The 15,800-nt window shown below is 47.5% G+C and overlaps 1 protein-coding gene across 9 annotated transcripts in view; it reads right to left on the bottom strand.

Moving 5' to 3' along the window:
- Positions 1-5,588, bottom strand: part of SAMD11 (sterile alpha motif domain containing 11) — a 127,234-nt gene extending 121,646 nt beyond the window's left edge. The window contains exons 1-4 of one of the 9 annotated variants that reach the window (XM_054849615.1): positions 4,865-4,907; positions 4,706-4,779; positions 3,517-4,331; positions 1,922-2,013 (exon numbers count right to left, since the gene is read on the bottom strand). In XM_054849615.1, the coding sequence (XP_054705590.1) occupies positions 1,922-2,013; positions 3,517-4,318 (894 nt within the window). In that variant the 5' untranslated portion in view covers positions 4,319-4,331; positions 4,706-4,779; positions 4,865-4,907. Of the gene's footprint in view, positions 1-1,921; positions 2,014-2,260; positions 2,331-2,475; positions 2,586-3,516; positions 4,463-4,699 lie in introns of those variants that run through there. The other 8 variants (XM_054849614.1, XM_054849616.1, XM_054849613.1 and 5 more) reach the window with 8 other exon arrangements.
- Between the last annotated feature and the right edge of the window lie 10,212 nt (positions 5,589-15,800).

Here is a 15,800-nt window from a genome sequence, read left to right as displayed (position 1 = left end):
TGCATGTAGCTATGACAAGGCACTACCAAAAGATTCCAGGTTCAAAATGTGAAACTGTCGTTTGGTCAGGTATATGTTCCAAGTACAACACAGAAAATGCAGTAAGCACCAAGAAACAGAGTTATGATAAAAGCTCTCATTGGGGTTTGTCCTTGCCGTGCAAATTCTGACATCAAAACACCCTCTAACTAATTTATACAGCTGGGGAAGTGGTAGGAGGCACATCCAGAAGGATTTATTTCTCCTTTCCCAAAACTATACCAAACTCTCTTTTCCTCCATCTGAACTTCTCAAATTCAGTTCTGTTTTAAAAGACATTTGTTTCATGCAGAGCTGCCTTCCCATCTGTAAATCCATAGCATCCCTGTGCAACTATTAAAAATGTTGCTGCTAAAAGTCCAATGTGCCATTTTGGCTACCACCTAATGAAACTTGGTACCCAGAAAGTGACCCGTAGACAATGTCATGTGGCCAGACACTCCTTAACACCACCAGCAACTGTGGCGTATCACTTTGGTCTGCAGATCGCTGCTTGTTGACCTCTGATCCTCATGACTGGTAACTAAAGCATATGCAAAACTCAAAACTGGAGAAAGCTTATTACACCGTATCACACTTTGCCCCGTTAACGCAGAGGAACTACACGAGTCTGTCGGAAAAGCCAAGTTTCAGTCTATCTGGTTTGCTGGGTTTAAAATACCACAGCAATGCAGCAATATAACTGGTACTCATAAGCTCGATGGGCAGTTATTGCTTTGGTATGGACCGCTGCTACACAAAACAGACGCAAGAGACTCGCATCACTGAGATGGTATCTTCACATTAATTTATGTAACTGTTGATTATTGCTCTAAGCCCCTTCCCATGTGAATGTATTTGTATACATAAGCACACATGTATATATATATACTATGCAAAAATAATTTAAATTCGCAATTCTGCTTGTCGTGCAGAATCATAAAGATACTGCATGTGAGAAGAGATTGTCCATTTGATCTTAAAGAAACAATAAAAGAAAACAATGGTTGAGTTCAGTGGATCAAAGTAGGTAAATTTCCAGCTGCGTCTGTTTCCGCAGTGCTGCTGACAATGTTTTAAGTCATGGTGGGTTTTTTCAGACCAAGACCTGCTTTAGTTCCACAAACCAACAGCTTTGCCATCCCGTTCAGATGTTATTGTATTTTATGGTTATTTTTACACACGATGAACTGGGTTTAATGCCTTAGTTTACTATGATTTCAGTGGCTTTTTATTTATAGCATCAACACCTTTTTCATGAAAATGTTGATGTCTCATAGAGATTTTGAAAGTCTCAGGATAAAGGCAGACAGCAGAAAACCAAAGGAACTCAAAAAGTTGGGAAGAAAAGATCTACAAAAGCTGTAACTGTGATCTACGATGTGAATGTTGTAAAAGTTGTAAGCGTTTAAGATGAGCTTGTTCCTCCTTCAGTTTACCTGAAAAAATTCACTAACGGTTTGTAAACTGTGGCTGTTCTGACTCTAACACGTGGGTGCAATTATAATTCCCTTCTGCTTTATTTAGCCATTTTACACCTCTGCACAACACACAAAAATGAAGGGGTGAGAACAGGGAAGAGGCTGCTGAATGATTTGCCATTTGCATATAGACAGCTCCCCCTGAATACCACACAATCACACTGTGTGTTGCATCCTTTAGGTCAGACACTGCTCTTCCCACCTGCTCTGTTTGCAAACTCCTCTTCTGCTAGCCTTTAACTGGACCGCAGGTACGCTCGCAGTGCAAGCAGCGCTCTGGCAAAGACTCAATGACTGACAGTTCCTAGCCCTCAGAGATCACGGTTTCATGATCACAGAAGCAAAGGGACTTTTTTAAGGGAAGGAGGCGGAGGAGAGGGGAGATGTCTTAACTAAAGCACATAGTTTAACAATAATCTTACCACTGGAGACGAAATTCGACACCCAGGGCAATCACAGATTGGAGGATGTACCTGTAAGATTCCTTTGGACATAAGAGTCTTCAAACTTTTCCCTGGATGCAGAGGAGAAGAAAAAGAAGAAGGAGAAGAAGAAAAAGAATCAGCACCTTTATAAAAGGAAAGTATTTAGGGAAGGGGGGGGGGGGAAAGCACGCGTCTCCTTCCACACAAACACCCCTCCTCTTGCCTGCCTGTCTACCAGCACCCACCCACCCCCGCCTGCCCCTCCATCGAACTTCCTCCCCTGCAGATAACCGTGGAAAGGAGCACCGGCGCGACCCTCGTTCGCCCCTGCCTAACCTCGGTACCAACGCTCCCGCAGCCCGGAGAGAGCCAAGGCAGAAGGCGCACCCGGGCGCAGCGGCCAGCCCGCGCAACCTGCGCGCATCCCCGCGGGGCTCCGCGCTGCCCACGCCGCCCGCCCCACGCCGGGGGACGGCCATGCGAGCGGGGCAGCCCACTCGGCGCCTCCCCCCTGCTCCTCCGTCCATTTCACCTCGGTCCTCCTGACTCACCCCAGAGGAATTGAGATTTCCTGAAGGCAGCCAGGAGCCCAGTAATAAAAGAAACAGAAGAGATGAGTGGAGTAATGACAATTAGCGCGGCCCCCGAAGTTATTCCCCTTTTCTCTGGCGATCAATAAACAAGGCGAGGTGTCAGTCACCTCCTAATAGCTCCTCAGACCCCCGGGCTGACACCTCCAGCTCTCAGCTAATTACGTGTCGCATCGGCTCTCCTCTCCCGCGCCCCCCCCCCCCCCCCCGCCCCCGGCCCCTGCTCCTCCGGCCCGCAGGGCCAGCCGGGTCCCCGCTCTCCACCTGCCGCCCGCACCAGCAGCTCCGCCGCGCCAGCCCCGGTGCCGGGACTGCGGCGCTGGCTCGGGCTGCACCGCAGGCAGGAGGGGAGGGGAGGGAGGCAGGGCAGGCTCCCGTCAGCAGCCGCCAGCGCCGCGGAGGTCCCGCGCCACCCAGCTGCGAAGGAACACCCCCCCCCCCCTCCGCCCCGCCCGCCACCCCGCCGGTGCCTGTCCTCACCCGGCGCGACGGGGCTGCGCGCTGCCGCTCCCCGCGGCGCCGCGCCTCTGCCCGCCGGCACCGCGGCCGGCCGCCCCCCGCGGAGGGGAGCCGCGGAGGAGGGGGGGGGTGGCCCCCACGCGGGGCGCTAACCCCGCACCCCGCAATTTGTTCAAACCTCTGCCCGCGCGAAATGAAACTTCTCCCCAGAAGACAGGAGCCCCCCCCCCCATCCACACACCCCCCCCCACCCCAAAGCAACTGTTCCCAAATCGCTCGGAAAACTTCGCCGTTCTCCGGAAAGCCTGGTACCGGGGCGCTCGGCGAGGGGATCCGGTAGAGAGGGACCGGGGGTGCGCGGGGGAGGGGGGCACGGCCACAGGAGATCAGGTCCTGAGCTCTCCCCCGTGCGAATGCTAATAGGCAGTAAGCCTCCCCCTTGGATCCTGCTCCCAAAGCATGGGGGCGAGAGGGAGGATGCTAAGGAAGAGCAGAGCAGCGTGGGGACCCCGGCACAAGCCGAGTGGTGAGCAGTGCCTTTACCTTTGTGCCTGATGCTGCGCTTCCAGTCCTTGGCCGTCTCCCTGCCGCTGACAAACTGGAACTCGTTGGGGGTGAGCCACTCTCCCCGGTACCGGATAGAGGGTCCTTTGCTCCCCTGGCACAACTTATTGATGTAGAGCAGCGCCTTGTTCTCCCCGCACTCCACCTCGATGCAAGGCTCTCCGTTGTCAAAGAAGGGCTGGAAATCCGGGATGGAGGAAAACCTCTCCAGCATCAGGTCCTCGGGGAGGTGGTGGGGGTGGTGGGGGTGGTGGGGGTGGGGGTGGTGGGTCTCGTGGAAGCCCAGGTACGCGCGGTGGGCAAAGATCTGGTCGTAAGCCGGCGGGTGCGGGGTTACCACCGGAATGGCAGCGGCGGCCAGAGGGGCGAGATAGTCAGGTAAGGTTTCCATGGGCTGGTTAAAGGCTGCCAGGGCCATCTCTTCCCTGTCAAGTCGCTCCTTCTTGATAGCAGGCATGGTGCTGCTGCGCTCCCCGTGCGCCCTCGTCTCTCCAAAGCACAGTGGCTCTAATGTCTCCGGTTCAACTTGCCCCCGCTCTGGCTGGAGTTTGGATGAAATGCGCCAGCAGCAGCAGCAGCAGCAGCAGCAACACAAGCACCTTTGGCGCTCGGGTGCCGGAGGTGGCTGGTATCCCCCGGAGCAGCCCGCTAACAAATCTCCTGGGCTGGCTCCCCAGCAGAGCTGTCTGGGATCCCTCTCCCACGGAGAAGCTAATGTACCGTAGACCCGGGAGCTGCTGTGTGGCTCGCAGATCTGCCCCTCCGGACTAATACCTGACATCTCGGAGAGGTCTCTGCTGCCGTAGACATTATTTTGGTTTAAAAAAAAAAAAAAAAAAGGAAAAAAAAAAAGAAAAAAGCTTATTGATTCCCCTAGATCGACCCACCTTCTCACCAGGCTGGAGGGTTCCCCGCCGCCCACCCAGCCCCCTTTCACCCTCCCCCCCTCCTTCCTTTAAACTGACACCTGGTTTATTTATTTATATGCAATAATTAAAATTAAACGCTGCGCCCCCGCCGCCACTCCGCGGTCCCCTCCCCTCCGCCGCCGGCGCCCGCCGGGCGCAGGGAGGACGAAGCCCCCCGGCTGGTGCCGGCTCCCCCTGCTCTGCCCGCGGGGCTCCAGGCACCCGGGCGGAGAAGTTTCCCGGGGGCCGCCCACCTTCACCTGCAAAGTGCAGACTCGCCCCGCTCCCACCGAAGGCTTTATGATCACCGCGAGTTGGCATTTAATTTCCACTCCTGCACAAAATTTTAAAAAAACACGGTATTACGTTACATATATCTATGTATATATATATACACGCACAGAGACACGCAGACATACACATTTATATCCCCGCGAGCTCGTGCCGCGGCACGGCACGCGCTGCCTACGCCGCTGCCCCCAGACCCTAAACGCCTCGCTCTGTTGGGCTACGGGGCCGGGCTCCCCTCCGAGCCGGGACAGACATATATTGATCTGTGCTCAGAAGTCACGGTATAGTTCAGAGACTCTGACCAAACAAGATTTCCCTCCGCCGCCGCCGCCGCCGCTTCTCTAACTTGGCCCATTTAAACAGCAGAGGCGCTTGCAAGCGCCGCGCCGGCGGCGGCGGGGAGAGGGGGTGAGCGACGGACGGCGGGGCCAGCGCCGCGGCAGCAACCGCCAGCCCGGTGAGGCGGCCCGGGGGCTCCCCCCGGCTCCGGCAGGCTGCAGCGGGGGGACACGGGCACCCAGCACGTCCCTCTGGATTCCTAGGCACGCTCCCATGCTGCTTGCTGTCTTTGGCAAGACTTCTGTTGTGACCAGCTATACCCTGAGAAGGCAGTTAGAGCCTTCTTTTTTCCCATGCAGTGATGTAGCAAGACTTAGGAGACGCGGTATAAATTTGTTTTCCATTACGAGTTGTGGCAGACATGGCGCAAGGTCCATGTGAAACTGTCCCGAGAGGACAACACGGCCCAAAATTAAGTTGCATGGTCGTTACAGAGATTTGTCACATCAACAAGATGGAGTTCCCTACCTTCTGATGCTAAGTAGGATCGACTGTGCAGGAAGAATCCTACCTAGAAAGGAAATAAAAATAAATTATCCCCATAAACACGGTACAAAAAATATGTCCCACAAGCCTTACAAGGTGGCAGAACAGAGTTCTGTATGACTTCTGTCATACATTCCCACAACAAAAACAACAAAAAGTTCTTAGCTTTGTCCCAAGGTGTGCCTCTTATTACTTGCTTTCCTACAGAGGCAGGTGGTGGCAAGTTGAACTTGCTTCCAGTGGGAAATGCATTTGCTGTTGTGACAATCAGCCATTGACAGTTAGCAGGGTAGTTTGTGAGCAATAATAGCCCCTACCACTTCAGCACTCAGATAATCTCAGAGCAGTCCCAGAGAAGGAGAAAGACCACCACCTCCTAGCATCTTTTTGAGGAAGCTGCTTCTAGCTTCATTTACTGGTGAAGAAACTGAAACATAAAGAGGCTGAGATCCAGAACATGAGCGCTGTACCCACACACTGGGGTTATGCAGCTACTCGGTCCCACTATGAGTAAATACGGACTAATATGGGTGATGAGTTCACATTCGTGCACCAAGTGATTTGCCTGAGATCCTACAGGTGTTATTTTCTGCCCCCTTTAGCTCTCAGCTGATAGGTACCCCCTCTACAAAAAGTCCACTGATGGCCCACTTGTGGGACAAGCTATTGCTTCATACCAGTAAAGGTGGAGGAAACCGCCTCTCCATACGAGTAACGGCGGAGGAAACTGCCCTCTCTGGGGTTCAGCAGATCCGGGAATGGAATCTAAGCCCCAAACCTGTCTTCTCTTGACACTACCTGACCATGATCCTTGTTTCTTGCTATTTATTCTCAAGAAATGCAAGCTCTGGAAGCCATCCTTGCTTCTGGCTCTAATGAAGGAAGCAGATATACATACCCATCAAACCCTCTCATTTAGGCTTTCAGGCTTAGGCTCTTATTCTTAATGCTTCTGATTGCTCAAGATGACAGGGGAAAATCACTTTCTATTATCACCTAATGAACCAAGAAAAATGCTTGGGAGAGGCTCTGGGAGACACAGGCTTTCTCTGTGAAAGCATATAAGACAATTCTGGATGGAGCTCAGGTGAGAAGACCATACAGGGAGAACTGCTCACTCTTACACGCTCAGAAAACCTTCATGCCTGGCATACCTAGAACTGCACTGAGCTCTCTGCAAAGGCTTGAGAACTACTTCAGGCTTCCTTTGACTCCATCTTCTTTGTAACTTGGCTTCATGGGACTGATTTCTTTTCACTTTTTACAGGGGAGTGGGTATTTTTCTCAAAGCCTTCTTTCTTTTTTACAGCCATAACGGTTACTATTCTTCCACCTCTGTTCCTAATAGCAACTTTACCTCCAAGTGCAGAGAGCTTGCCCACAGCCTTCTCCAAAGACAAGTCTCTGTGTTTCCTCCAGGATGGGTCACAGGAGAGCAGAACAAGAATGGCCTTCATCCTCCAGGACCAAATCCTTCTGCAGACTTCTCAGATCTCTGGTTTGGATGCACACTCGTCTCTCCTAACAGCACCTTGCATTGCCATCCAGTCTGCCCCTATCAAACAGCTGTAATTAAACTTTTCCTAACCCAGAGAACTTTTATTTACCGTTTATTTTAAAGGTGACTTGCCATGGGGTTTTCCCACTGCATGCCAGCTCAGTTGCTTTTTACCTCTAAAGAAGCCAGGCTCAAATCTGGACCTAGTCATAACTGAAGTGAATATGCTGAGTCTTCATGCTAGAGGGGCACCATCTACTTGGCTGCGTTTCGTTCCTGGAAAAAAGAGGCACTTGATGCCAGTCATGATACAGGTGCACTGGCCAAGCTGTGTAGAGGCCCAGCACTGGAAGAGTAAGGCTTCACGACGGTGGCTCAACATGAGGTGCATGGCTTGGACCAGGCAGGGTTTCCCACACACATGTGAGGTGTTTTGACAGAACTCAGTGAAGTTTGGGGAGATGCAAGAGGCACAGATTCAAGCTGCCCCTAGTCCATTACAAGCACTGTGAGTTGCTAACAGTCCTCCCTACTCCTCTCCGCTGTAATAAAGAACAAGAGCTCTGTCTGGATGTCCAAGTTTGACAGCAGGAGTCTGAAGTTGTTCAGCTCCGGTCTCTTAACAGTAGAGCTTTCAGGATTAGTGTAAACAGATTCACCACTGGAGAGCAGATCAGAGAGATCTAAGCAAATCCATGCACACGTGGTTAGAGAGAGAACCAGGTACGCTTTGCAAATTCCACACTGAAGAACTGGAACACATTTTCAAATCTGGGGGCACGAATCGCCATGTCTTTTTGTTGTGTGTTTCCACAGCACCGAGCAAAGTGAAAGCGTGATTCTTAATTTGCTCACAGAGGCACTACCACAGTAAACACAGTAAATAGTGATCATTTTCCAACATTTAGTTCTCCCCCTCTGGAATACGTCATGTTGGATTGAAACAAAACCTGGATCTTTTATTTCTCTCAGGTCAAATGTGTCAACAACTGCAAAGAGCAGCTGTGCTGTAAAGCATTTTACAAGAAGAGATGGTGCTTCAAGCACGGGTCTGAAAGTTAAGAGATAGGGATTTTCCTCCTTATTCTATCACCAGTTTCATGGACAAATCACTTACCCTGGATATGCCTGCATTATTCCACCCATAAAAGGAGAGGAAACTTCCTAAATGTGATTTGTTATTTACATGTGTGACAGTAAACCTCTGAATTTCTGACTGAGATCAAAGGTCCTTTGTGCTAAGTGTTTTCAAAACTCATTGCAGATGCAGGCCCTGCCCCTTTACAGGACAGACAGGTTGAGGCTGTGAGGAGAGAGACACCCAGGTACACGTAAAATGACCAGCCTGATCCAGCTCAGCTAATCCAGAGCTTCTGTCTTTGCAGGATTCCAGCACGCACGCCATACATGCCATCTCTGTCTAAGCCACGCTAAATGAGCAGATACAACGTTCTGTCAGCACAGCTGCACCTATAGTACTGGTCTTGCCAGCCTTGTCATAGCGGGTCTGTAGCATGAGTTTCTCACAGTCCAAAACTAACTATGCCAGCAAAGTCCTGTCCTGTGCACCAAAAGAGTTTATATAATAAAACAGGTCTTTCAACAATTGGTGTAGTATCCACTGAATCATGTTGTCTCCCCCAAAGACGTTGGGGTGCTTAGCCTTTTATGACTACCAGTTAGCAGCTCCTCTCCCTGTCTTTCCACAGAATTACCCTGACACTATCACACCAGTGATGGAAAGCAACAACTCCGTCCCTACCAAATCGCTGAGCCTACCGAAAGACAGGGAAGGAGACCCAACAGCCACACCACCACCTCCTGAGCCAGCCATATCATGCCTTCCCCAGTCCCTTTCGCAGTCTCAGAGGACATCAAGGCTGTCTAACAGCCAGGATTCACTGCTTTTTGTCTTTTATTCCTTGCCAGGTGTAGCCCAGCTCTATGCTCACTGCATGTGAACAGCCAGCCATGCTGCCAGAGTCATGCTCAGCGGGATCGGTATTGGAGGTAATAGTAGCCTCAGGCCAGACTGCTTCATTATGAGAGATATTTTGACAGCCCAGCAGCAAGAGCAGCAGCAGGGAGGGCACAGGTGGATATTCAGGGGAGGAGGGTTGGGAAGGAGGACACTGGAAAGGGCTTTGCCTCTCAAAAAATGCTTTCTTGGGAACTGCTGGGCTGTACCCTTTTTAATCCCACTGATACAGAACACTGCCTTTTACACCAATTTACTGGAGTGAAAAAGGAGCACCATGGAATTCAGAGTTGTTTCTGTCTCTCTTGAATGTAGGGTCATGGTAGTATGAGCTTACACAACAAACCAGAGCTGTAAATTGCAAACATCCCTATCTAAAGCGGGCATTTTGTCTGCTTCCAAGAGAACAGCCTGGGACAGTCAACAGTGGTTTAAGGAACTCTTTTCTAATCAAACTATTTTCACAAAATATCTCTTCCAAATCACCCTCCCTACAAGTCCTCTGTAGAGCTGTGTGACCAGTCTAAGTAGATCAATACTCAAAAAACTAGAGGAATTATATGTCCATCGGGGAGAAGCAAAAGAAGTTTTATCTGGGAGGCAAGGACTCTAATTCTAAACTAGCTGCTCCTTTCTTCTAAATAATTAATAACTTCCCATGTGGGGAACACATTTTCTGTTCTGTCTCCAACTTGGTATAGTGGTTGTGCTGTAAACAGTCACCTGGCCTGTAGCTCAGAGAACTTTGTACGCCGCTACACATACTGCACAGCAAGAATCACTCTGCAACTGCACTGGGAGGCTGGCTGTCCACCGAGTGACCGTTTTCCTTTGTGATGTGCTGTGAGAGGATATGGCACTGGAAAACCTGTAACATGATAAAAGGACTGACTCACCTCTCTTCCTTACTCGTTAAAGTTCAGGTATGTTGTGGTAACTTAGATCAAAATCAGCCTTGAGATCTCTACAATCGGAAGTTTAAAGTAAAAGGGCACTTTTCCTATTTCCATTAAAACCAACGGCAATTTTTTACTGACTTCACATTTCAGTGTTCTAGTTCCCCATAATATGGCAAGAGATTGCCCTTCTCTGGAAAGGTTTTGGAAAACAAGTTTAGCTACACTCAAGTGATGCCTCCATGATGTAAAAAAAGCACTTACAGAAATCACCAATGGAATAAGGCCTTAAGTACCAAAGCTGCTGTCACAGTAACCGTTCTCTCTGACCCTTTACTTTTAAGGCAAGAGCTGCCGCCTTTGCAGTTCCAGTTGTTGAACCGCTTCCTCGTGCTTCTCTCTGCATTAACTATACTTCTTTGTGCATATTGCAATTAAAAATGCATCTTTCTCCCTTGTCTAGTTGTCTCTCCTCAGAGGTTATTTATTGCTAATTCGTAACTGTTGTGAAAGATTCGAGATATTGAATGAGTCGTAATGCAGAAGAAAGCCTCCACCAGATTCTCTCTTCTTCCTAAAGCCTTTGTGCTGCTCTGCTCTGCTTCGCTCCACTGCTAAGAAAAACTCACTGTATCAAAAGATGGTGAAATGATGGTCATGTTGTATTAATCTAAAGCTTGGCTGTGTCCCAACACTTGTAGATCACTCTTTGCTACTCTGCTTCCCTGACTTCCTGCCCGCCTTCCCTCCTACAATCATAGTAACAAAAAGATACACTGAAAAACTGACTATCCAAGAATCTGGGTATGGCTGGAATCTATGGCTTGGTTAAAACAATAAAAAATTAGTGGCCATTGAAAAGAAGATAACATTACGTGTGCCATCCCAACGTCAAACAGTGCCATAAAAGAATGAGCCATGGGTCTCTCCCTTAATTCATAAGTGTATACAAACACATGTGCACAAACAGAGCCCTTTTTTTCGGCTAGGCAGATGAACTTTTTTCGCTAATCCTTTGGAAGTAATGTGTAAGAAGAGTCTGGTGTAATCAAGGTGTGACTGCTTTTAATACATGCTACAAAGATCAAATTAAAGACTAGGTAGAACCCGCCTTGACCAATTTAGGAGGTGCTGAAGTACCTGAGCTGGCTTATAGCTTTCCAACACATTAATTAGAGCCAACATCTTCTAAAGTCTTTAAATCATTGGGCATTTCTGCAGACAGGTTTTGTGTTGTTCTAATTATCCTCCTTTCTAGAAATTGATGTAGTGTAGTCAATGCCCTAGTAATGATGGGATTAGCATACCTCAGCATACATCACCTCTCCACTAGTATAACTGCACCCCACTAGAGAGCTGTGCAAATTCCACTAGGAATGTTTCTGAACAATTATTGTTACAGCAATGCAAAACTTTATGTATAGATAGGCCCTAGCCAGGGCTACATCTATACTGCAGTTTCAGATATGACTGCAGCAAGTGTCTGTCTGCTAAACGTTACTAAATTAACACTGATACTCTGAGAAGACATCACATAGGAGTTCCATCAATGTGGACCTACCTTTCTGTACAGAATTCTCTGAAGTTTGTGCTGCTGTGCTTCCTCTGCAATTGTTTCATGGACTATCTAGGTGAACACCGGTACAGAAAGGCAGTCATAACTTCAGCATCGCTGTGACTGGAACTCTGACATGGTCTCTTCTACACGTACATTGTATTTGAACAAAACATACCCAAAGACATACCTACAACAGTCACAGACATAAGCAGAGCCTGCAGTGAACTCATGGAGACAAACGCACATAAACAACTTGGTACTCACTCCTCACTATTCTCTTGTGCCTCCATCATTATTAATAAATGCTGGGTCAGGACCACATGAAGCCTTGTTTTGTTTGGGTTTGTTTTTCTTTTCTTTTAAATCTTACATTCCTAGAAAGAGAGACACATTCAAGTAAACTTGTTGCCATGACTACACTGCAACAGAGTGCTTTAATCAAACAAAAACTTAGATAAAATGTAAGAAAAGAGTAAAAAAAACAAAGGGAAATTTAAAAAAATAGGTAAACAGACATTTACACATTTCAATTTCTCATGGTGATCTGAGTTCCTTGGAAGAGCAACTTTTCTGCTCCTTCCCTTGTGCTACTTCATAGCAAACACAGAGTGATTGTGGACAAGAGAAACCGCCTGCTGCAACTATTTAGCACCGAGTTTTATTTGTTTGTCAGACTTCCAAACTTGAACTTTTCTGTATGTGGATTCAGGCATTCTGACTTCTATTTCTGCCTATTTTGCTTTACTATGTGACTACAGCAATACACCTGGCGACTCCAAACTCAGGTTCTTCACTCATACAACAGAGAGAATGTGTCTCTGCAAAGCAGAGTTGAGAAGTGCAACTCTTCAGGTGTTCACACTCCTCATTCATTTCTATCTCATACTATATATTTCTATATCTGTTTTTCTCAAGTTGAATAACTCAATCACTGAGCAAAACCAAGTAATTGTGAGCCATAACACACCACAAGTGGCAAATGAAGAAATGTCAGAGCAAGCAGTTTAAAAGTAATTTTGATGCCTGATGCCCAAAATCGTTCATCGAAACTCTGTGGCAAATACTTACAAATAACTATTTTGTTCACGGCAGGAGAAAAGGATTTTGTTTGACATACATCTTCCTAGCCTTATCACAAAACTAATCTGCATCCAGACACCGCACAAACTGTTTTCACTCACTCTTCACACTCAAAAGGCACCGTGCAAATAGATACATTGTCAGCACACACTTGGAAAACTACTCCGGACACGGTCACAAAGTTTGAAGTTTTGCTCCAGGAGGAAAGGATAAAAAGGCGTTTTGAACATTGTGCTGTTCGCAAAAGCTATTCCTTTCATCTGTAGCACAGAGCTAGCAATCCCTGCGGATAAAACGATGGGAGCAGCTACCGTCCTGTAGCAATTGACACACGCAGTAGTAGTGACGGCCTGGCACCAAGGGTCGACCATTGTTCGACACAGACACACAAAGACGCACGGGCATATGCGTTCAGAAAATAGATTCTGGGAAAACAAGAGAGCTAATTTTTCTTTGTTTTGTGCCCTGAGAAAGACAGCAAGAGCTAAAATATCAAAGCTGAGGTTCTGTGCATATCAATTGCTAAGAGACAGGCTGCTGAAATATTAGTTTGGCTTTATGGGAGCAGTCATCAGAATTTCAGTCACTAACATTTCAGCCATATGGTAACTCGCATCTCATCCTCAGCAGACTAACAGATGTGCCAACAGCTGAAGGGGCAAAAAGCTGGGTTCCAACACACATTTCATTTTTCACTACCCGGGAAAGACTTAGGAGGAAGTTGGGGCCAATTACTGAGGATGAGTAGCAAAGGAAAGAGATCTTTTAAGTTCCTGTCTTCCCTTTTAAGTACATCAAGCATGCAGACGTTTCTCACACGTGCTTTGCACCCAGAAGCAATGCTGGCATTAGCCATAAACCACTGCATATAGGTTAAGGCTGCACTGACCCTAAAATAAAAAAGCCTAATCCATTGTAAATATCCAGAAGACACTCAAGTCTATTACCACCCAACTGCTGGTTACTTTCCTTCCGTTGTTAAAAGAGTCCGTCTCCGTGGTATGGTCTCTAATCACAATTACAGCAAAACACTGATTAGGATGCACATGGGAACATCATAGCAAACAAATATAAAATTGTCTTGACAAAGTAACTGAATGCATTTATAGGGACGGTATTGCTTTTAATTAGCCTTAATTTACAAAGAATTATTACTTGCTCAGAAAAAATCTTTATGGGTCCATAAATTATTGAGTGCAAGAGTCTGCCCCTCTTTCCTACTAATACGAGAGAGAGTAGATCTAGCATAACTCACCAGGGAATTTGCTGTATTTGACTGCAAGAATGCTCATTGTTCCAGTATTTTTGGTATTTTTGTTATAACTACTAAGATTGTATCAGTTCTCACTGAGTGAATACGGAAATCAAGTCCCAGTCTGGATTAACCTTCAGACTACCGCAAACACGTTGTGCTTCTTAGAAGTAATCTGTGTGTTTGTACACATGTGCACATAAACGCACACACACATTGGCCATACACACCTATGCAATTTTAGACCTCATTCTAATTGGATTTGTAGTTTGATTCTTGAAATACAGTAATGCAAACTAAGCCATTAATTTCTTTCTTTATAAAATGAATATGACTCTATTAGCGCCAACCTTGAGAAGTCCAGGACATGGTGCAAACCCAGGTAAATGGACTTACTTAGGGATGTTATATCCTCATTATTCTGGGCTGAGCCTCCCATTCTTTCTCCCTTCCTCCCTTAGTTTCCTGGTCCCCATGGCTACTGCTCATAGTTTGCATATGCCCCTACCATTTGCTTCCATCCTCACAGAAGAAATACCCCACGTTGTTGCTCTCAGGACACATGGCGTGGTACAATAGGAGGAGGCTCTAGACAGCAGGAGTCATCAGGCCAGCTCTGGAACAGCAACGTGGAGTCCTTTCTGAGACAGCTGACATCTGTCCAGATCCTTAATTCTACTGAAAGGAAAAGGGTTTTAAACTGTTCCTTCATCATGAACAATACTGTATAAAATTACTCTGAAAAATTTCAAATCCAGTGTCATCCCATTCTTCATCTTTTTTTTTGTTTGGTTGGTTGTTGTTCGGTTTGGTTTGGGGTTTTTTGTTGTTTTTAAAGAGAAGTACAAAATGCCACCAGGCCCAGCATCCTCTGAGAACAGACCAAGACCTACAGAATCAACACCACCAAGGGGGTTTCTTTGGAGGAAGTCTCACCAAGTACAGGCATAGGCCAAGTCCCGCTTATTGTAGTGGCAGGAAAGCAAGCAAGCAAGCACACAGTTCAAACTGAGACACAGTTCTGTGCATGCCCCACATCTTTTTGCAAATATTTTAGACCTTTCAGCAATGTGGTTTTATGGTGTAGTTGATGGTAGCCACCGCTGCATGAAAGCTCCAAAATGGCTTCAGCAGCCAGAACGCCTGTATCAAGACAAAGCCAGGAGAGAGATCAGAATTACCGACTTGAAACAGCTTATGCTCCGGTAGCCAGACATGAAAATTCATATAATCTAAGAAAACAAGAGATTCCTTAAAAAAAACCCCATAAAACCAGCCCCAAATCTCAGCTACAAAAACAACAGACAACCTGCCCTTGATTATGGAGATTAGCACAGCAATGTGTCTGCTTAACTTTCAGCTATCCTCAGTATTTGCTTTCTGTCATATTCTTTGTGGAGCAGAGCTCATACCCAAGAAGTCAGGGGTGTGGTACCCACAGTGCATTCACAGACTCTGCAGTGTGAACCAGTTTAAGATTCCACCACTTGCCTCCTGGCCTGTAATTCAAGAGTGTTTGGCTCAGGCTTGAGGGTTGCCCATCTCTGTTCCCTGGGGCTGTCAGCACTACCAGAGACGTCAGCTTTGGTACCCCTTGCTGAGGATTCTCCTGTGCATTTTAACCTCTATTTCAGGAGGCAAACACAGCATTTTACAGAGGACAAAGACGCTCTCTCCCCTCCGTGCTCCTGTTCTACCTCATGAGTACGTAGGGACGGTGGGTCCCAGTCTCCTCTCTATCAGCAGTCCTGGAAGGGGACACAGCTCCATGCAGTGCTCATGATCAACAGCCAAGTAAGATCGACAAGAGTATGCATGCCTGGGTGAATGCAGCTTTTCCTGCCATCTGGAGCTATAAGCCTTCACGCTAAGTGTGTGACTGGGTGTTTTAATTCGCAAGGAGATCCTCAAGAGGTTGTCACACGGAGTAGCTGGCACAGCCCATCTATCTATGGCACTATGACATCTAGGCACTGT

The sequence above is a fragment of the Grus americana genome, chromosome 21 (assembly GCF_028858705.1).
Source record: "Grus americana isolate bGruAme1 chromosome 21, bGruAme1.mat, whole genome shotgun sequence".
Lineage (NCBI taxonomy): Eukaryota > Metazoa > Chordata > Aves > Gruiformes > Gruidae > Grus > Grus americana.
Note: the sequence above shows the minus strand (reverse complement) of the source record. Positions and strands in the feature narration are given on the sequence as shown.